The 22,587-nt window shown below is 44.0% G+C and overlaps 2 protein-coding genes across 3 annotated transcripts in view; one reads left to right on the forward strand and one right to left on the reverse strand.

The window, feature by feature from the left end:
• Positions 1–22,587, forward strand: part of mus201 (rad2 superfamily protein mus201) — a 480,107-nt gene that overhangs the window by 221,369 nt on the left and 236,151 nt on the right. The gene's annotated exons all lie outside the window — the stretch shown is intronic.
• On the reverse strand, positions 20,535–22,515 carry LOC123757053 (uncharacterized). Of its 2 annotated transcripts, XR_011228416.1 has the most exons (4): positions 22,068–22,515; positions 21,643–21,879; positions 20,821–21,265; positions 20,535–20,616 (listed from the first exon to the last, which is right to left on the reverse strand). XR_011228416.1 is itself a non-coding variant. In XM_069324149.1 (3 exons), exons 1-3 carry the CDS (start codon positions 22,174–22,176, stop codon positions 21,069–21,071), a joined length of 543 nt encoding a protein of 180 aa, XP_069180250.1. In that variant the 5' UTR covers positions 22,177–22,515; the 3' UTR covers positions 20,535–21,068. The 2 variants fall into 2 exon arrangements, 1 of the variants encoding a protein (XP_069180250.1); XM_069324149.1 differs by having other exon boundaries at positions 20,535–21,265.

The following is a 22,587-nucleotide window of genomic DNA, read 5'->3' on the forward strand; positions in this document are numbered from 1 at the left end:
GGTATCCATGGTAACGGCCAAGATCTGGCAGCTGGTAGATAAAAAGGTATTTTTATTTATTTTTTATTTATATGCCAAGTTAATGCGAGTAAATGCTATTAATAAGGAAAGAGAGATTAGAGTAAATTAGTTGGGATCCATAAACAGCTCATATTCCGCTATTATCCATAGCAGGGATTTATATATATATATATATATATATATATATATATATATATATATATATATATATATATATGTATATATATATGTATATGTCGTACCTAGTAGCCAGAACTCACTTTTTGGCCTACTATTCAAGGCCCGATTTGCCTAATAAGCCAAGTTTTCCTGAATTAATATATTTTTTCTAATTTTTTTCTTATGAAATGATAAAGCTACCCATTTCATTATGTATGAGGTCAATTTTTTTTTATTGGAGTTAAAATTAACGTAGATATATGACCGAACCTAACCAACCCTACCTAACCTAACCTAACCTATCTTTATAGGTTAGGTTTGGTTAGGTAGCCGAAAAAGTTAGGTTAGGTTAGGTTAGGTAGGTTAGGTAGTCGAAAAACAATTAATTCATGAAAACCTGGCTTACTAGGCAAATCGGGCCTTGAATAGTAGGCCAAAAAGTGAGTTCTGGCTCCTAGGTACGACATATATATATATATATATATATATATATATATATATATATATATATATATATATATATATATATATATATATATATATACACACACAGGACTATCTATACATCCTCCCGAAAAATAAAACACAAAAAAAACGCCTAAAATAAACTATCATAAAAGCGAGGGAGCCAGGGGACGTCGCCCCCCCCCCCTCATAAACCCGTATTGGAAGGTTCGACATTTTCTATGTTTGACACATTTTGCTACAGCAGCGTCCGATTCCCGTGCTCTATCTCCTGCTTGAAATCAGATATATATATATATATATATATATATATATATATGTCGTACCTAGTAGCCAGAACTCACTTCTCAGCCTACTATTCAAGGCCCGATTTGCCTAATAAGCCAAGTTTTCCTGAATTAATATATTTACTATAATTTTTTTCTTATGAAATGATAAAGCAACCCTTTTCTCTATGTATGAGGTCAATTTTTTTTTATTGGAGTTAAAATTAACGTAGATATATGACCGAACCTAACCAACCCTACCTAACCTAACCTAACCTATATTTATAGGTAAGGTTAGGTTAGGTAGCCAAAAAAAGCTAGGTTAGGTTAGGTTAGGTAGGTTAGGTAGACGAAAAAACATTAATTCATGAAAACTTGGCTTATTAGGCAAATCGGGCCTTCAATAGTAGGCTGAGAAGTGCGTTCTGGCTATTAGGTACGACATATATATATATATATATATATATATATATATATATATATATATATATATATATATATATATATATATATATAATGTGTGTGTGTCGTACTTTAAAGCCAGAACTTCACTACTTGGCCTAATATGCAAGGTCCAATTTGCCTAACAGGCCGAATGATTTTCGTTATCTTCAACAATATATATATATCCAGATGGGTCCTTTTTTTTAACAATAATAATCCGTTCCATTAGGAACACGAATTACTAACTTAATTATATTAGGTTATGATGCAAGACACTTCAAGAGGATCTGAAGAGAAATTAACATTTGGTCTCTCAAGGGGCTACTAGAGTTCAACTGTAGCAAGTGCAAGGTAAGGAAGCTGGGTACAAGGAGGCTGGATACAGGGTATCACATGGGAGAGGAAATCTTCCAGGAATAGGTCAGAAATAGACTCTGTGGGTTGATATTACCTCCAATTAACCTGGGTTGATATTACCTCCAATTAACCTGGGTTGATATTACCTCCAATTAACCTGGGTTGATATTACCTCCAATTAACCTGTCACCGGAAGCCCACATCAAAACAAGTATCAGCGGGTGCACATGTGCGGGTCAGCTATTGTTACAACTGCCAGAAGCAATTTAAACAAAGAGTCGTTCAGAATATTGACACCAGACTAGTTCCAGAGTTGAGGGGTATGAGCTACGAGGAAAGATTAACGGAGTTAAACATCACGTTGGGAAGAGAGAATTAACAGAGGAGAAATGATTACCATATATAAAATACTTAGGGGAATAGACAGGGACAGACTATTCAGCACGGATGGTAATCGAACAAGGGGACACAGATGGACACGGAATATCCACCTGAGCCACAGAGATATTAAGAGAGACTATCCTGTAAAGATACTATCCTGTTAAATGACAGGATAGTTAATAAATGCTAACTATCCAAATACTAGTAGGTGTGCACGCACACACTCCCACCAGTGGGCTCTGGTGGCTGAGTGGACAGCACGCTGGATACGTAGTCCTGAGCTCCGGGGTTCGATTCCCGGTGCCGGTGGAAATAAAAATAGGTAGAGTTTCTTTCATCCAGATGCACCTGTTCACCTAGCAGTAAATAGGTACCTGGGAATTAGACAGCTGCTACAGGCTGCTTCCTGGGTGTGTGTGAAAAAAATAGCAGTAGTTATAGTAACAGTTGAACTAATCCAAATGTATATTAACTATACACTATACTACAGTATAGTATAGTGAATAGTAACAGTTGATTGACAGTTGAGAGGCGGGCCGAAAGATCAGAGCTCAACCCCCGCAAGCACAACTAGGTGAATACACACACACACACACACACACACACACACACACAGAGAGGCAGTGATGTGGTGGAGGCTGACTCCATACACAGTTTCAAATGTAGATATGATAGAGCCCAGTAGGCTCAGGAACCTGTACACCAGTTGATTGACGGTTGAGAGGCGGGACCAAAGAGCCAGAGCTCAACCCCCCGCAAGCACAAATAGGTGAGTACAAATAGGTGGGTGAGTACACAGACACACAGGATGAAAAACTGCCCAATAGTTTCCTCCGCTACGGATGAGAGCTGAAATTTCTCCTCCTCCTCCTCTCCCCATTCTGTAGTCCTTGGTTTCCTGTATACCCCGCGTGTATACCTGGCGAGTGGTGCGAGGTCCTATATAATGTGCTGGTGTTTATCCCTATAGGACCCTATAGGACCCTATAGGACCCTATAGGACCCTGTGATGACGTCACCGATGACGTTGCAGCCCCGCTCAGTAAACAAAACTTTTCTTTTATCTCTCTCTCTCTCTCTCTCTCTCTCTCTCTCTCTCTCTCTCTCTCTCTCTCTCTCTCTCTCTCTCTCTCTCTCTCTCTCTCTCTCCCGAGGACGTCTTCAAGAGAGGGTGAAGGAGACCTTTTCAAGGACCACAGATGCAGGAGTAAGGGCCATTTTGTTTGTATTTTTGGTCCCTCTTGCGAGTTCCGGTCTGGACCGTGAGAGGTCTCTGGCTGGCCTTAAATTATTCATTATTTCACTGGGATGGGGGCGGGCGACCGCGCGCGCGCGTGTGCACCAAATCACGAGTGAAAGTGGAATAGAGTTCAGGAGTTGGGAGGGGGACGCACACACACACACACACACACACACACACACACACACACACACACACACACACACACACACACACATACATACACACACACACACACACACACACACACACACACACACACACACACTGGTTCAGGCAATTACACATGGCCTTCGTCATCCACCAAAGCCCTCGTTAAGACCAGGTATTATAAACAAGGGGGAGGAGAGTGAGGGGGGGGGCGGACCCATCGCCAAACCATCCCCCCTCTAAACTACCCAATTACACAGACGCAAGTGTTCACTTCACTCAAAGTTACTTTTAAGGACTAAAAAATATTCCCGTAGTGGCGGTAACGCAGATGTTGTCAATGTAAGAGTCGCTCTGAGGTACTGTGTTAGTGCCACAAACCAACAAACACGCTCTCACAAGCCACACACGTGCACAAACACGCTCTCACAAGCCACACACGTGCACAAACACGCTCTCACAAGCCACACACGTGCACAAACACGCTCTCACAAGCCACACACGTACACAAACACAGCCTCACAAGCCACACACGTGCACAAACACGCTCTCACAAGCCACACACGTGCACAAACACGCTCTCACAAGCCACACACGTGCACAAACACGCTCTCACAAGCCACACACGTGCACAAACACAGCCTCACAAGCCACACACGTACACAAACACGCTCTCACAAGCCACACACGTACACAAACACGCTCTCACAAGCCACACACGTGCACAAACACAGCCTCACAAGCCACACACGTACACATACACAGCCACACAAGCCACACACGTGCACATACACAGCCTCACAAGCCACACACGTACACAAACACGCCCTCACAAGCCACACACGTACACAAACACGCCCTCACAAGCCACACACGTGCACATACACAGCCTCACAAGCCACACACGTGCACAAACACGCTCTCACAAGCCACACACGTGCACAAACACGCTCTCACAAGCCACACACGTGCACAAACACGCTCTCACAAGCCACACACGTGCACAAACACGCTCTCACAAGCCACACACGTGCACAAACACAGCCTCACAAGCCACACACGTGCACAAACACGCTCTCACAAGCCACACACGTGCACAAACACGCTCTCACAAGCCACACACGTGCACAAACACAGCCTCACAAGCCACACACGTACACAAACACGCTCTCACAAGCCACACACGTACACAAACACAGCCTCACAAGCCACACACGTACACAAACACAGCCTCACAAGCCACACACGTACACAAACACAGCCTCACAAGCCACACACGTACACAAACACAGCCTCACAAGCCACACACGTACACAAACACAGCCTCACAAGCCACACACGTACACAAACACGCTCTCACAAGCCACACACGTACACAAACACGCTCTCACAAGCCACACACGTGCACAAACACAGCCTCACAAGCCACACACGTACACAAACACGCTCTCACAAGCCACACACGTGCACAAACACAGCCTCACAAGCCACACACGTACACAAACACAGCCTCACAAGCCACACACGTGCACAAACACAGCCACACAAGCCACACACGTGCACAAACACGCTCTCACAAGCCACACACGTGCACAAACACAGCCACACAAGCCACACACGTGCACAAACACAGCCTCACAAGCCACACACGTGCACAAACACGCTCTCACAAGCCACACACGTGCACAAACACAGCCACACAAGCCACACACGTGCACAAACACAGCCTCACAAGCCACACACGTGCACAAACACAGCCACACAAGCCACACACGTGCACAAACACAGCCTCACAAGCCACACACGTGCACAAACACAGCCACACAAGCCACACACGTGCACAAACACAGCCTCACAAGCCACACACGTGCACAAACACAGCCTCACAAGCCACACACGTGCACAAACACGCTCTCACAAGCCACACACGTGCACAAACACAGCCACACAAGCCACACACGTGCACAAACACGCCCTCACAAGCCACACACGTACACAAACACGCTCTCACAAGCCACAAACATACACAAACACGACACTGACGTTCAAGAACTAGTTCTCAACAGTTGAATATAATTCGTCGCATTAACGCACTTTTAACAAAATTTAGCGTGGAAGTTAATCTCACGTTTTCTATGTGCAAGCGTCGGTCTGCAAGCTTGGAATGTTCTATGGTGTTCTACCAAGTCTTTGGAGGAGTAGCAAGACTTCAAACTTCTCTCAAGACTTCTCCAGCCAGTAAACCAGGTCAGAGGTTAACGACACGTTCGGGAAGAGGTCGTGTGGCAACCAAAAAAAAAGCCTTAATTGCTCATAGGGAGCCGGTCGGCCGAGCGGACAGCACGCTGGATTTGTGATCCTGTGCTCCTGGGTTCGATCCCAGGCGCCGACGAGATACAATGGGCAGAGTTTCTTTCAACCTATGCCCCTGTTACCTAGCAGTAAAATAGGTACCTGGGTGTTAGTCAGCTGTCACGGGCTGCTTCCTGGGGGTGGAGGCCTGGTCGAGGACCGGGCCGCGGGGACACTAAAGAGCCCCGAAATCATCTCAAGATAACCTCAAGATAACCTCATTCATCGAGGAGGAGGGGGGACTCTTCCAGTTTACTGTTCAAAAGGTATTCTAATTTAACAGGTTTACGTGTGATGTGCAAACTACCGCTTCACGTAAACTATTGTGGATATTTAGGTCACCTTTTTGATGATTCGAAACTTTTGAGTCCCTTCAAAGTGTTGACCAGACCACACACTAGAAGGTGAAGGGACGACGACGACGTTTCGGTCCGTCCTGGACCATTCTCAAGTCGATTGTGTTCTTTTCGGAGTGCTATATAGTCATGATGGCTTGGCGCTTTCCCCTGATAAATACCTTACCTTGAGGTTATCTTGAGATGATTTCGGGGCTTTAGTGTCCCCGCGTTCCGGTCCTCGACCAGGCCTCCACCCCCAGGAAGCAGCCCGTGACAGCTGACTAACACCCAGGTACCTATTTTGCTGCTAGGTAACTCGGTAAACAGGTAGCTAAGTAACCTACCTTTATCTACTCAGTCTTATATCTACTCAGAGGCCTTTATCTACCCGCATGTAGCAGTTCGGCATTAGGAGTCCAACCCGCTTCCATCCGATGAATAGAATTAAATTTGACTTTTCAAACCCGTTGCGAGGAGGACAACGAGAGTGGAAGCTTTTAGTGACATTATCATTAATGAATTCAAGCGCATATCAAGAGCCTTCGTGGCGTCCCTGGGCCACTTTGTAGGGCAGAGTGGTATTGGGCCTCTCGCGCTGCTGGACACTCACACGGGCTTTGGGGTAATTAAGTGTGTGCTGAACTGACTAGTGTTGTCGTGTCAACACTGACCCGGGTTCGTGCCCCTGGTTATATAGGCAGCGTTCGGTTATTGTGTGATGGTGATTGTTTGGTTTGATTGTTTGAAACGGATTGTATGTTGTCACCCATTCAGTCATTATTATGTCACTCGAGGGACCAACTACCCGATAGTTAGCGAGTGTTAACGAGCACTTGGGTCATTGCCTTGTTACACTGTGGTGATCTGTGTAACAGTGCAGTGTTACACTGTGGTGATCTGTGTAACAGTGCAGTGTTACACTGTGGTGATCTGTGTAACAGTGCAGTGTTACACTCTGGTGATCTGTGTAACAGTGCAGTGTTACACTGTGGTGATCTGTGTAACAGTGCAGTGTTACACTGTGGTGATCTGTGTAACAGTGCAGTGTTACACTGTGGTGATCTGTGTAACAGTGCAGTGTTACACTGTGGTGATCTGTGTAACAGTGCAGTGTTACACTGTGGTGATCTGTGTAACAGTGCAGTGTTACACTCTGGTGATCTGTGTAACAGTGCACTGTGCACTGTGCACTGTGCACAGTGCATGAGGGCTGTCGTCACAACTGTTCTCATTCAGCTTGTTCTCTCCTGATTCACCACTCCGTCAAGAATCCAACCTTTTAACCTAACCAGAAACGTACAAACCCAACCAACCCACCTAACCTGACGGGGTCTGATGAATAGAAAACGTATATATATATATATATATATATATATATATATATATATATATATATATATATATATATATATATATATATATATATATACATAAGCCTATACTTGCATAAACCACAAGTGAAGATAAACAATCTTTGGACAACACCCACCAGTGGGACTCGAACCCAGAAAGCACAACTACCTTCCAGTAGCTGGCATAACTAGTATGCTTTAACCCACTACGCCATCAGACCTTACAAAAGAAGTAGATAGTTCGAGATATATATATCTCAAACATCTCTACCTCCCGAAGGCACCAGATGAGTGAGGGGTCAGTCTGCAATTTTCGTCAAGCCACTGTCAATGTGAGAGAACTCGTGTCCAGCTTATAAGCCTATACTTGCATAAACCACAAGTGAAGATAAACAATCTTTGGACAACACCCACCAGTGGGACTCGAACCCAGAAAGCACAACTACCTTCCAGTAGCTGGCATAACTAGTATGCTTTAACCCACTACGCCATCAGACCTTACAAAAGAAGTAGATAGTTCGAGATATATATATCTCAAACATCTCTACCTCCCGAAGGCACCAGATGAGTGAGGGGTCAGTCTGCAATTTTCGTCAAGCCACTGTCAATGTGAGAGAACTCGTGTCCAGCTTATAAGCTTATAAGCTGGACACGAGTTCTCTCACATTGACAGTGGCTTGACGAAAATTGCAGACTGACCCCTCACTCATCTGGTGCCTTCGGGAGGTAGAGATGTTTGAGATATATATATCTCGAACTATCTACTTCTTTTGTAAGGTCTGATGGCGTAGTGGGTTAAAGCATACTAGTTATGCCAGCTACTGGAAGGTAGTTGTGCTTTCTGGGTTCGAGTCCCACTGGTGGGTGTTGTCCAAAGATTGTTTATCTTCACTTGTGGTTTATGCAAGTATAGGCTTATAAGCTGGACACGAGTTCTCTCACATTGACAGTGGCTTGACGAAAATTGCAGACTGACCCCTCACTCATCTGGTGCCTTCGGGAGGTAGAGATGTTTGAGATATATATATCTCGAACTATCTACTTCTTTTGTAAGGTCTGATGGCGTAGTGGGTTAAAGCATACTAGTTATGCCAGCTACTGGAAGGTAGTTGTGCTTTCTGGGTTCGAGTCCCACTGGTGGGTGTTGTCCAAAGATTGTTTATCTTCACTTGTGGTTTATGCAAGTATAGGCTTATAAGCTGGACACGAGTTCTCTCACATTGACAGTGGCTTGACGAAAATTGCAGACTGACCCCTCACTCATCTGGTGCCTTCGGGAGGTAGAGATGTTTGAGATATATATATCTCGAACTATCTACTTCTTTTGTAAGGTCTGATGGCGTAGTGGGTTAAAGCATACTAGTTATGCCAGCTACTGGAAGGTAGTTGTGCTTTCTGGGTTCGAGTCCCACTGGTGGGTGTTGTCCAAAGATTGTTTATCTTCACTTGTGGTTTATGCAAGTATAGGCTTATAAGCTGGACACGAGTTCTCTCACATTGACAGTGGCTTGACGAAAATTGCAGACTGACCCCTCACTCATCTGGTGCCTTCGGGAGGTAGAGATGTTTGAGATATATATATCTCGAACTATCTACTTCTTTTGTAAGGTCTGATGGCGTAGTGGGTTAAAGCATACTAGTTATGCCAGCTACTGGAAGGTAGTTGTGCTTTCTGGGTTCGAGTCCCACTGGTGGGTGTTGTCCAAAGATTGTTTATCTTCACTTGTGGTTTATGCAAGTATAGGCTTATAAGCTGGACACGAGTTCTCTCACATTGACAGTGGCTTGACGAAAATTGCAGACTGACCCCTCACTCATCTGGTGCCTTCGGGAGGTAGAGATGTTTGAGATATATATATCTCGAACTATCTACTTCTTTTGTAAGGTCTGATGGCGTAGTGGGTTAAAGCATACTAGTTATGCCAGCTACTGGAAGGTAGTTGTGCTTTCTGGGTTCGAGTCCCACTGGTGGGTGTTGTCCAAAGATTGTTTATCTTCACTTGTGGTTTATGCAAGTATAGGCTTATAAGCTGGACACGAGTTCTCTCACATTGACAGTGGCTTGACGAAAATTGCAGACTGACCCCTCACTCATCTGGTGCCTTCGGGAGGTAGAGATGTTTGAGATATATATATCTCGAACTATCTACTTCTTTTGTAAGGTCTGATGGCGTAGTGGGTTAAAGCATACTAGTTATGCCAGCTACTGGAAGGTAGTTGTGCTTTCTGGGTTCGAGTCCCACTGGTGGGTGTTGTCCAAAGATTGTTTATCTTCACTTGTGGTTTATGCAAGTATAGGCTTATAAGCTGGACACGAGTTCTCTCACATTGACAGTGGCTTGACGAAAATTGCAGACTGACCCCTCACTCATCTGGTGCCTTCGGGAGGTAGAGATGTTTGAGATATATATATCTCGAACTATCTACTTCTTTTGTAAGGTCTGATGGCGTAGTGGGTTAAAGCATACTAGTTATGCCAGCTACTGGAAGGTAGTTGTGCTTTCTGGGTTCGAGTCCCACTGGTGGGTGTTGTCCAAAGATTGTTTATCTTCACTTGTGGTTTATGCAAGTATAGGCTTATAAGCTGGACACGAGTTCTCTCACATTGACAGTGGCTTGACGAAAATTGCAGACTGACCCCTCACTCATCTGGTGCCTTCGGGAGGTAGAGATGTTTGAGATATATATATCTCGAACTATCTACTTCTTTTGTAAGGTCTGATGGCGTAGTGGGTTAAAGCATACTAGTTATGCCAGCTACTGGAAGGTAGTTGTGCTTTCTGGGTTCGAGTCCCACTGGTGGGTGTTGTCCAAAGATTGTTTATCTTCACTTGTGGTTTATGCAAGTATAGGCTTATAAGCTGGACACGAGTTCTCTCACATTGACAGTGGCTTGACGAAAATTGCAGACTGACCCCTCACTCATCTGGTGCCTTCGGGAGGTAGAGATGTTTGAGATATATATATCTCGAACTATCTACTTCTTTTGTAAGGTCTGATGGCGTAGTGGGTTAAAGCATACTAGTTATGCCAGCTACTGGAAGGTAGTTGTGCTTTCTGGGTTCGAGTCCCACTGGTGGGTGTTGTCCAAAGATTGTTTATCTTCACTTGTGGTTTATGCAAGTATAGGCTTATAAGCTGGACACGAGTTCTCTCACATTGACAGTGGCTTGACGAAAATTGCAGACTGACCCCTCACTCATCTGGTGCCTTCGGGAGGTAGAGATGTTTGAGATATATATATCTCGAACTATCTACTTCTTTTGTAAGGTCTGATGGCGTAGTGGGTTAAAGCATACTAGTTATGCCAGCTACTGGAAGGTAGTTGTGCTTTCTGGGTTCGAGTCCCACTGGTGGGTGTTGTCCAAAGATTGTTTATCTTCACTTGTGGTTTATGCAAGTATAGGCTTATAAGCTGGACACGAGTTCTCTCACATTGACAGTGGCTTGACGAAAATTGCAGACTGACCCCTCACTCATCTGGTGCCTTCGGGAGGTAGAGATGTTTGAGATATATATATCTCGAACTATCTACTTCTTTTGTAAGGTCTGATGGCGTAGTGGGTTAAAGCATACTAGTTATGCCAGCTACTGGAAGGTAGTTGTGCTTTCTGGGTTCGAGTCCCACTGGTGGGTGTTGTCCAAAGATTGTTTATCTTCACTTGTGGTTTATGCAAGTATAGGCTTTTAAGCTGGACACGAGTTCTCTCACATTGACAGTGGCTTGACGAAAATTGCAGACTGACCCCTCACTCATCTGGTGCCTTCGGGAGGTAGAGATGTTTGAGATATATATATCTCGAACTATCTACTTCTTTTGTAAGGTCTGATGGCGTAGTGGGTTAAAGCATACTAGTTATGCCAGCTACTGGAAGGTAGTTGTGCTTTCTGGGTTCGAGTCCCACTGGTGGGTGTTGTCCAAAGATTGTTTATCTTCACTTGTGGTTTATGCAAGTATAGGCTTATAAGCTGGACACGAGTTCTCTCACATTGACAGTGGCTTGACGAAAATTGCAGACTGACCCCTCACTCATCTGGTGCCTTCGGGAGGTAGAGATGTTTGAGATATATATATCTCGAACTATCTACTTCTTTTGTAAGGTCTGATGGCGTAGTGGGTTAAAGCATACTAGTTATGCCAGCTACTGGAAGGTAGTTGTGCTTTCTGGGTTCGAGTCCCACTGGTGGGTGTTGTCCAAAGATTGTTTATCTTCACTTGTGGTTTATGCAAGTATAGGCTTATAAGCTGGACACGAGTTCTCTCACATTGACAGTGGCTTGACGAAAATTGCAGACTGACCCCTCACTCATCTGGTGCCTTCGGGAGGTAGAGATGTTTGAGATATATATATCTCGAACTATCTACTTCTTTTGTAAGGTCTGATGGCGTAGTGGGTTAAAGCATACTAGTTATGCCAGCTACTGGAAGGTAGTTGTGCTTTCTGGGTTCGAGTCCCACTGGTGGGTGTTGTCCAAAGATTGTTTATCTTCACTTGTGGTTTATGCAAGTATAGGCTTATAAGCTGGACACGAGTTCTCTCACATTGACAGTGGCTTGACGAAAATTGCAGACTGACCCCTCACTCATCTGGTGCCTTCGGGAGGTAGAGATGTTTGAGATATATATATCTCGAACTATCTACTTCTTTTGTAAGGTCTGATGGCGTAGTGGGTTAAAGCATACTAGTTATGCCAGCTACTGGAAGGTAGTTGTGCTTTCTGGGTTCGAGTCCCACTGGTGGGTGTTGTCCAAAGATTGTTTATCTTCACTTGTGGTTTATGCAAGTATAGGCTTATAAGCTGGACACGAGTTCTCTCACATTGACAGTGGCTTGACGAAAATTGCAGACTGACCCCTCACTCATCTGGTGCCTTCGGGAGGTAGAGATGTTTGAGATATATATATCTCGAACTATCTACTTCTTTTGTAAGGTCTGATGGCGTAGTGGGTTAAAGCATACTAGTTATGCCAGCTACTGGAAGGTAGTTGTGCTTTCTGGGTTCGAGTCCCACTGGTGGGTGTTGTCCAAAGATTGTTTATCTTCACTTGTGGTTTATGCAAGTATAGGCTTATAAGCTGGACACGAGTTCTCTCACATTGACAGTGGCTTGACGAAAATTGCAGACTGACCCCTCACTCATCTGGTGCCTTCGGGAGGTAGAGATGTTTGAGATATATATATCTCGAACTATCTACTTCTTTTGTAAGGTCTGATGGCGTAGTGGGTTAAAGCATACTAGTTATGCCAGCTACTGGAAGGTAGTTGTGCTTTCTGGGTTCGAGTCCCACTGGTGGGTGTTGTCCAAAGATTGTTTATCTTCACTTGTGGTTTATGCAAGTATAGGCTTATAAGCTGGACACGAGTTCTCTCACATTGACAGTGGCTTGACGAAAATTGCAGACTGACCCCTCACTCATCTGGTGCCTTCGGGAGGTAGAGATGTTTGAGATATATATATCTCGAACTATCTACTTCTTTTGTAAGGTCTGATGGCGTAGTGGGTTAAAGCATACTAGTTATGCCAGCTACTGGAAGGTAGTTGTGCTTTCTGGGTTCGAGTCCCACTGGTGGGTGTTGTCCAAAGATTGTTTATATATATACATATATATATTTTTTTTTTTTTTTTTTTTTTTTTTTTTTGTGAGCGTTTGTTAATAGGTTGCCTTTATAACGTTGGCTACGAAAACGTAAGAAATGCGACTTGTTAGTTGGGATTAGTTAATCAGGATGACCTGATTAGTTAATCAAGTTGACCTGATTAGTTAATCAGGATGACCTGATTAGTTAATCAGGATGACCTGATTAGTTAATCAAGATGACCTGATTAGTTAATCAAGATGACCTGATTAGTTAATCAGGATGACTTGATTAACCTGGAGATATCATGACGCGACTTTGTAGCATAGTAGTCTACATCCTCGACTCACACTCCAGGGACCGGATTCAATCCCCCAGGTGGGACAGATACGGTTGGGCAGCGTTTCTTTTCACCTGATTCTCCTGCTCACCCAGCAGTAAATATATATATATATACCCGGGCATTAGGTAACTGTTGTGGTTAAAGGCAGTTGTTGGCCTATGGTGATGGTGGTGGGGAGGAGCTCGATAGGCCTAAGTTCGATAGGCCTAAGTACTTCCTGTCCTCACCAACGGGACTCTTATGGCGGGTGGTTAGTCCAAGTCCTCGGGGCTGTTGGCCGCCATTTTTATCTCCTACTGACGTCATTTCCTGTCAATTGGTCTCTTTAATGAGCGCCATTTTTAAACCTCGCTGAGGTCTTAGTTCGTTGATTTTTTTTTATTTGCATTAATTTATTATGTTGTATGTTCATTGTGTATATTGTATAACGTGTGTGGTCACCTAGTTGTGCTTGCGGGGGTTGAGCTCTGGCTCTTTGGTCCCGCCTCTCAACTGTCAATCAACTGGTGTACAGGTTCCTGAGCCTACTGGGCTCTATCATATCTACACATGAAACTGTGTATGGAGTCAGCCTCCACCACATCACTGCCTAATGCATTCCACCTGTTAACTACCCTGACACTGAAACAAATTCTTTCTAGCGTCCCAGTGGCTCATTTGAGCACTCAGTTTCCACCTGTGTACCCTTGTGTGAGTACCACCCGTGCTAAATAGTCTTTTATCTATTATATCAATTCCCCCTGAGAATCTTGTATGTGGTAATCATGTCTCCCATAACTCTTCTGTCGTCTAGCGACATGAGGTTCGATTCACGCAGCCTTTCCTCGTAACTCATGCCTCTTAGTTCTGGAACAAGTCTAGTGACATATCTCTGAACCTTCTCCAGCTTCGTCTTGTGCTTGACAAGGTACGGGCTCCATGCTGGGGCCGCATACTCCAGGATTGACCTTAGAAATGTGGTATACAACGTTCCAAATGAATCCTTTCACAAGTTACTGAAGGCAGTTCTGATGTTAGCCAGCCTCGCATACGCCGCTGATGATATCCAACTGATGACGGATTCAGGCATCAAATGGTTGTGTAATATCAACTCGTATATTATATATATAAATATAGATATCATATACTGTATATAAATTTATATATATATATATATATATATATATATATATTATATATATATATATATATATATATATATATATATATATATATATATATATATATGTCGTACCTAGTAGCCAGAATGCACTTCTCGGCCTACAATGCAAGGCCCGATTTGCCTAATAAGCCAAGTTTTCCTGAATTAACATATTTTCTATAATTTTTTTCTTATGCAATGATAAAGCTACCCATTTCATTATGTATGAGGTCAATTTTGTTTTATTGGAGTTAAAATTAACATAGATATATGACCGAACCTAACCAACCCTACCTAACCTAACCTATCCTATCTTTATAGGTTAGGTTAGGATAGGTAGCCGAAAAAGTTAGGTTAGGTTTGGTTAGGTAGGTTAGGTAGTCGAAAAACAATTAATTCATGAAAACTTGGCTTATTAGGCAAATTGGGCCTTGCATAGTAGGCTGAGAAGTGCGTTCTGGCTACTAGGTACGACATATATATATATATATATATATATATATATATATATATATATATATATATATATATATATATATATATATACACACACAAAACAATTCTCACCTTTTCAAATTTAGCTCACCATCACTAAAATATCACAAATTATACAAAAAATCTATAAAAATTAATATATACTGCTGTAATTAGAAAACCGCACTCCACCGCGCACCCGCGAGTCATCAGTCGGAGGATGAGAGGACTAACTATACCAAATATGTGTTGCGGGGAAGGTTGTCGCAACCGACGGTGGTGCTTCCTGGCTCCGGCCCTAAAGGGTCGCCCAGCCCAAACACCTCCCCGGTGCCATCAAAGATGTAACGTACTGGCAGAGCTTTGAGGGCGGTGATAGAGTCTCTCCTTCGTCATGGAGGCTGGAGTGACGGTCCTCCCTGATGGAGGATTTAGATCGGGAAGTAAAGTATGAGTGAAAGAGCTCCGGAAAGGGGATATGTATAGAGTGAGAGAGAGAGAGAGAGTGAAAGTACATGGGAAAACACATATATCACATCTTTCGGTGTAGACCGAGGTAATGTACTGGGAACTCAATCTCTCTCGGTACTGCTATAGAGTCCGTTAAAGCAAATGAGGTCCAGACCAGCGCAAGGCTCTCTCCCTACTCTCTTTACACTGTCCTCACACTGCTAGTAGGAAAATGGCTGGTTCTGTAGATGAAGATGATGCTCGCACATTTCTCAACTTGAAACATTGCAGTATCTGTTGAATGAAATACAATTAAGCATTTACCCCGGCCATCCTTAGCTCCCTTCTCTCTCTCTCTCTCTCTCTCTCTCTCTCTCTCTCTCTCTCTCTCTCTCTCTCTCTCTCTCTCTCTCTCTCTCTCTCTCTCTCTCTCTCTCTCTCTCTCCCTCTCTCCCTCCCAGGTCAGAGGCAGGAAGCAGTAGTGTCTATGGTCAGCTCCGGTTAACGTCTCGCCTGGATAACTTTGACCCTCGTCTTTGCTTCCAGCTACCATTCACTCTCTCCACACCCGGCCTCCACACCCGGCCTCCACACCCGGCCTCCACACCCGGCCTCCACACCCGGTCTCATCCCCCGGTTATTCCGTCTTTGCACAGCTGCACAGAAGCTTTTGCAATATTGGATGTGGGTGTATGAGTACTTGTATCTTTTGGTAGTCTCCGGAGTGTACTCTGTGTATGCGTTAGGTGTTTTCCTGTACTTGTTCGTGTGTGTGTGTGGGGGGGGGTATACTCACCTATTTGCGTGTTCGAAGGTGCACACGCGTGCGTGCATCCATCATGCGTGTACTTGCGTGCAAAACGACCGTGTTCTACAGCCAAAATATGTACCTCATATTTTTGGCTAGTTCCCCCTCATCTCTCTGAACCCTGTATCGCGGTCAGCAGAGACAACTCTAGCGTCAAACTCAAGCTTCCATCCCATATTAAATCGTCTTCAAGAAAAACTATGTAACTGTAAATCTCCTGACCTTAAATAACGTTAAGTCTTAACGTTCTGACTTGGAGAAACTTGACAGGAAAGTATTGTTAGACTTTATATTATCAATTAATAATTTATATTTATATTAACAATTTATATTAATTCTGGTTCTGAGGTTCGTCGTCTGGGACGGCAGCTGGCGAAGGAGCCATATCCTAAGGGCTCGCGCCAGCTGCCTGACAAGGCACTACGGGCTCACCATAGCCCGTGCTACTTGGAACTCTGTTCCAGGTAGCGAATCTTTAACAGCTGCCTGAAGCTGCAATTGAGACAAAAAGAGATAGAGATTGATCTCATTTACGAATCAAATAAATTGAATATATATAGAAAGCCTAATAGGAAAATATATAAACTACAAATTGGGTTACGTAGTGATTGCTGACGTCAGCACAGGTGATGGTATCGTCTCTCCCCAGGTAACTGCTGCTGCGATGGATTCTCCTGCTTGTGGTGTCTTGCGTTCTGTTGGTGTGGTGTGGCGAGGGGTTAGATACTCTAGAGTCTATAGACTCTAGGTTGCTCTAGAGGGATGTGAGAGATGGTGTTTGTTTACAGTGAGAGATACGTAAAGAGGTGTAGGTTGGTTCCTTCCTGTTTAGGTCCTATTCCACGCACGTGCACTCAGCCTCCCACTCTACACACGCGCGCACACACACACACACACACACACGCACGCACGCACTCAGCCCCCACTCTACACACACACACATGCACTCAGCCCCCTCTCCCTCATCTCTACAATCTCTCCATCTCTTCCCCCCCCCTCCTCTCATCCGGCCAGAAAATAGGCCATATACCGGCTTGCAACGAAGGAATACTAGAGCCACTCAGGATGCACTCTACCTCGAGTACATACCTGAGACGCCCCGTAAGATGCACTCAGCTGAGATACGACGACAAGACATTTTTTCTTTCTCGTCTTTTTGAAAGTTTATACTATACGAAAGCTATATTCCTTCTATAGCTTCTATAGCTCCAGCTTGCTGTCATACCTCATACCTTAGCCTGCAACCATGCTATCAGTGCTTTGATATTCCTTAGTCAGCTATCTGGGAGGTTTCCAGGATCTTTGGAATGTTTTCAGGATCTCTGGAATGTTTCCAGGTTCTCTAGAAGGTTCCCAGGTTATCTAGAAGGTTTCAGATTCTCTGAAATGTTTTCAGGTTTTTTGGAATATATCCGAAAACCATTTTAATATTTTCAGAGCAATGGAATTCGTTTCCAGTCTATCTATGGTGACCTTTTTATCACAATAACCATATTACGTAGTTCAGAATATTTCTACTAATTTGCAATAATCCTAGACGTTTTCAACATGTAAATCAGCATATTTTCAGACCATTTAGGATATTTTGAATACAATTTAGACATGAATAGCCATGCCTGATATTCACAGACAATATTCAGTATTTATTTAGTACAATTGAAATTATTTAAATGCTTCCAATTTTTCAATTTTTTTAAAATGTTGCTAAATTATCTGAATTATTGCTAGACTGCAAACTTTCAAGATCATTTTGACAAGAAAATTTTTCAGAATATTGAAAGAATGAACTTTCAGAATACACAACATTGAAACTGTTTAATCAATTTGTAACATTTAAATCTCATTTCGAATATTAACAAAACTTTGTAACAATTTACAGACTTATTTGGGGGTATTAACAATATTTTTTTTAATAGCAAATAATACAAAATATTATAATAATTTTTTTTAAATATTCCGAGACCATTTGAATATTTTTTAGACAATTTAAAATATACTTTGAAGAGGTCAGAAACATTCCTTCTAGCACCATGGCACTATTGTACTATGGCACTATGGCACTCTGGCACTCACGCAGAGTCTCGGAAGTGGCACCTTCCTTCCTGGAGAAGTTGAGGATAGCATGGCACTGGATCTTATCTTGATATCTGACGTGCTATCTGTACGTTTCATCTTGTTAATCATAGCCATGGTTATCGTAGTGCCTGGATAACGGCCCTACGAGCTTGTCTATAACAAGAGATTCCTTGGGCTGTGTAGTGGCGAAGGTTGTCAACTATGCACCCGTGATCGTGGTAAGACGTAAAGGTTTCGTAACCTCACACTGGAGGCTGGTGTGGGTTTCCCTGTCATCAGTGATGGAAGTCGGAACCATGGTGTGTGTGTGTGTGTGTGTGTGTGTGTGTGTGTGTGTGTGTGTGTGTGTGTGTGTGTGTGTGTGGGGTGCCAGCTAACCTCGCCTTATTCTCTAGCACCAGGAAGCGGAAAGCATTTGAAACACTTCGAACTTATGGCTGCTTGGTGTATGAGGAGTCTCTCTCTCTCTCTCTCTCTCTCTCTCTCTCTCTCTCTCTCTCTCTCTCTCTCTCTCTCTCTCTCTCTCTCTCTCTCTCTCTCTCTCTCTCTCTCTCTCTCTCACCCCCCCCACACCTGTGTGAGGGAGGGGGGGGGGGAGGGCATCCGACAATTCAAATCCTCCAAACGATCATTAAATGCCGTAATTGACTCCCCGCTTGAATGTTCAATTAGATGGAAAATGGAAAACACACACACATCTGAATATTACCCAGGTCCGCCACGCTCATTAAAACCGCGAAATTTTCATTTTTGGTTTTCCCGCTAACCCCCTTCCCCCCCCCCCCCCCCACTCCCCTCTCTACCTCGATATATAGAAGCATATGTGTGTGTCTGCTCTGTTTTTTTTTCCTTATATCTGTGTGATTTTTTGGGTTATATAAAGCTTGTTATATCTTTTTTGTATTTGATGCGAGCATTTGTTTTATATTTTATATATATAAGCGTATATAGGCTTAATGATGTAAGAAGGTGATTTAGAGGCGTGAGAAAGTGTTTGAGGGGTTATAGTGTGGGATTGAACGTGCGTGTGTGTGTGTGTGTGTGTGTGTGTGTGTGTGTGACTCTTCAAGGCACACACACGCGCGTGTGTGTACATTATTCTTATGAAATTAGTGTTAATAGTGTCAGTTTTATTAATATTTTTCGGTTGTCAAATTATAAGGTATTGAGTTTTATTGTGTATTAAGTATTGTTAAGTGTATTACGTGATTAAGTATTGACTTTTGTGAGTAAGGTCTACTCGCACATGTTTTTTGTTATTCTTGACAGTTGTCTGCAGCTCTGCCGGTGTTGACAACACCTGAGTGTTGTTTATTTGATTGACATTAAAACACCTGAGTAACCTTTGGTGTTTTTTAGATGTTTATTAATGTCTTGCAGGTGTTGACATGAGCACATGTTTGACGGGTTTTTAGATGTTTATTAATGTCTTGAAGGTGTTGACATGAGCACATGTTTGACGGGTTTTTAGATGTTTATTAATGTCTTGAAGGTGTTGACATGAGCACATGTTTGACCAGCGGCTTTTAGTTGTTTATTAATGTCTTGCAGGTGTTGACATGAGCACATGTTTGACCAGCGGCTTGTTCGCGAAGTGCATAACTATTTTTGGCGTGTTAACAATGCTGCGGTTGTTCAAGTTGTTGTGGTTGGTGTCAGAGGTGATAACTACCCGGTAGTTACCGTGAGGTGGTAATGACACAGGACCACCTGCATCTGAAACCATCCAAGGGGGGATGGGGGGGAGTCACATTTATAATGTCAATCGGTAATTTGTTCCATAAATCAACAACTCAATCAACCAATATTTACCCAGGTCTTTACCAGGGGTAAATACAGGTTTAACTTATCCAATTTATATCCATTGTTCCGTGTGCTATTTTTGTGTTGATATAAAAATGATTTATCATAAAAATATTATTTTAAAGTCAAACAAGCACTCTTCAAGTCCATTAAAAAGTGCGTCGTAATAGTAAATATTAAATTATCGTAATATTGGCGATTTTTCTAAGTATACCTAAGGGATAGGTTAGGTGGGTTGCTGGGGTTAGTACGTTACTGTTTAGGTAAAAACAGTTTATATTTGTTATGGAGTGGCCAGAGACCGGGCCGGCCCCGAGCACAAGACAAACTCTCTATAAATGTCAATTGTTTATTTGGCTTAGGAAAGGTACGACATTTTGATATACATAGAGAAGATGGCGGTAACGACGTAGTTCCCTCCAAACACACACCGAAATTACAACGTTGGTACAACGTTCGAACAAGTTTTAACACCTCCTAACCAGTTATAACAACCAATATATCAAGTTGTAACAACGTTCCAATACGTCATAAACACATTAAGCCAAGATGTAACAACTTTATTACAAGTTGTTACAAGCGGAAAATAGAGACAGTTTCGGTTTGTGTTTCCAGGGTTACGTCTTGGTAACAACTTAAGGGGTTCCGGGAAGTGACCACGTACCCTTAGGTGTCTAAAGTCAATGGTTAATAACCCTCAATTGTTACCGTCGGAAATATTGACCCCGGGTATTCCAAGTCTTGGATTTGCCTGAGGGCTCATGATCACTACCTCTCTGATACCTGCCGGCTATATAACACAGCAGTGTGGGATGCAGCCAAACACACTCACTGCACCACAGAGCAGAGTTGTACCAGTGTTGCAGTGTTTACTGAGCAGGTGTGTAGCCCAGTATGAGGCGTGGGCGGCCAGCGTGGCGTGGGCGGGTCCTAGCGTGGGCGGCGTGGAGGGTGAGGGCGTGCAGGGGAGCGTGACACCAGACAGGCGTGACCCGTCGGTGACAGCTATTGACGCAGAGAGTGACAGCTCCGTCATCAGTCACTCCACCTGTCACCTCCCGCACTCCTGAAGAACACAATGATGTTGTTGTTGTTTAAGATTCAGCTACTGGGAACAAAAAGTTGCAAGTAGCACGGGCTATGGTGAGCCCGTAGTGAACTTACCTGGCACAGGAGCGGGGCAAGTAGCACGGGCTATGGTGAGCCCGTAGTGAACTTACCTGGCACAGGAGCGGGGCAAGTAGCACGGGCTATGGTGAGCCCGTAGTGAACTTACCTGGCACAGGAGCGGGGCAAGTAGCACGGGCTATGGTGAGCCCGTAGTGGACTTACCTGGCACAGGAGAGGGAGAGTGACCATTTAGACAGCTTTATGACTGTTACATCAAACACAAGACAAAAATATATATACACAACCCCTCTTAAAGTCTCCCATGCACATCACCTGGGAGTGTTGCGATGTCGCCAGCACCGTGGGAGGAGGAGGAGGCTGTGTCAAGCATCATCTCCCAGGTAACTCCTTCAAGTAACTCCTCCGTCGAGTGCCCGGAGGAGGAGTGGTAGTCCGGTGCCTCTTGTCCTGAGGAAGGAAGACCTGCCTCGCCTCCTGAGTGTGTTGCGAGTCCTTGCAAGGAGGGAGAGTGTTCTTGAGCCCCCACAACAGACTTCTTGCTCCACCAACCTGCATAGACACGACAAAAGGGGGAAATTTTAGGGAAATATAACGTCTAAATGACGCTTCTGTGTGTGTGTTTGTTTGCGTCTAGGGACGTCAGCAGGTGTGGGGTGCCATCTACCTTGAGGTGCTTCCGGGGCTTAGCGTCCCCGCGGCCCGGTCGTCGACTAGGCCTCTATAGTCAATATACGTACTGTTTTGTTGCCTGTTGATCTGCGGGGCTGTTCGTGACCGCGCCTGACCCTGGGTCAATACCGCCAGGGTCAGCAAGAGGGACGTCAACACCTGTGCTGATGTCTTCATGTCTGGTCCGTGACTCCTGGGGCAGGTGTTGTGGGAGGTGTTGCTGTTGTTGTGAGACGGAGGTGTTGGCGCTGTGGAAGGGTTTATATAACACCTGTGTTGATGGTTTTGTGGGAGGGGATATGAAATGTGTTGCTGGGGGGGGGGGGTGTTGAGTGTTGAACCAGCAGTGTTGCGCCGGGTACGGGGACTCCCTGTGTGTGTGTGTTTCTAAGTGTTGGGCCGTGTTATTTAAGCCAATAATGTAAGTGGTGCAAGAAACTTGGAGGGAAACTGCGAACGAGGCAACTGGCCTGGAAAAAATTCCAGGAGTTTCCGCAACTGGATCCAGAGACGAGAACTGGATGATGTATTGCTTCTGTTGCAACTAACGCAACACCTTACAAGCTTCATGTATATATATATACCCCC

The sequence above is a fragment of the Procambarus clarkii genome, chromosome 13 (assembly GCF_040958095.1).
Source record: "Procambarus clarkii isolate CNS0578487 chromosome 13, FALCON_Pclarkii_2.0, whole genome shotgun sequence".
Taxonomy (NCBI): domain Eukaryota; kingdom Metazoa; phylum Arthropoda; class Malacostraca; order Decapoda; family Cambaridae; genus Procambarus; species Procambarus clarkii.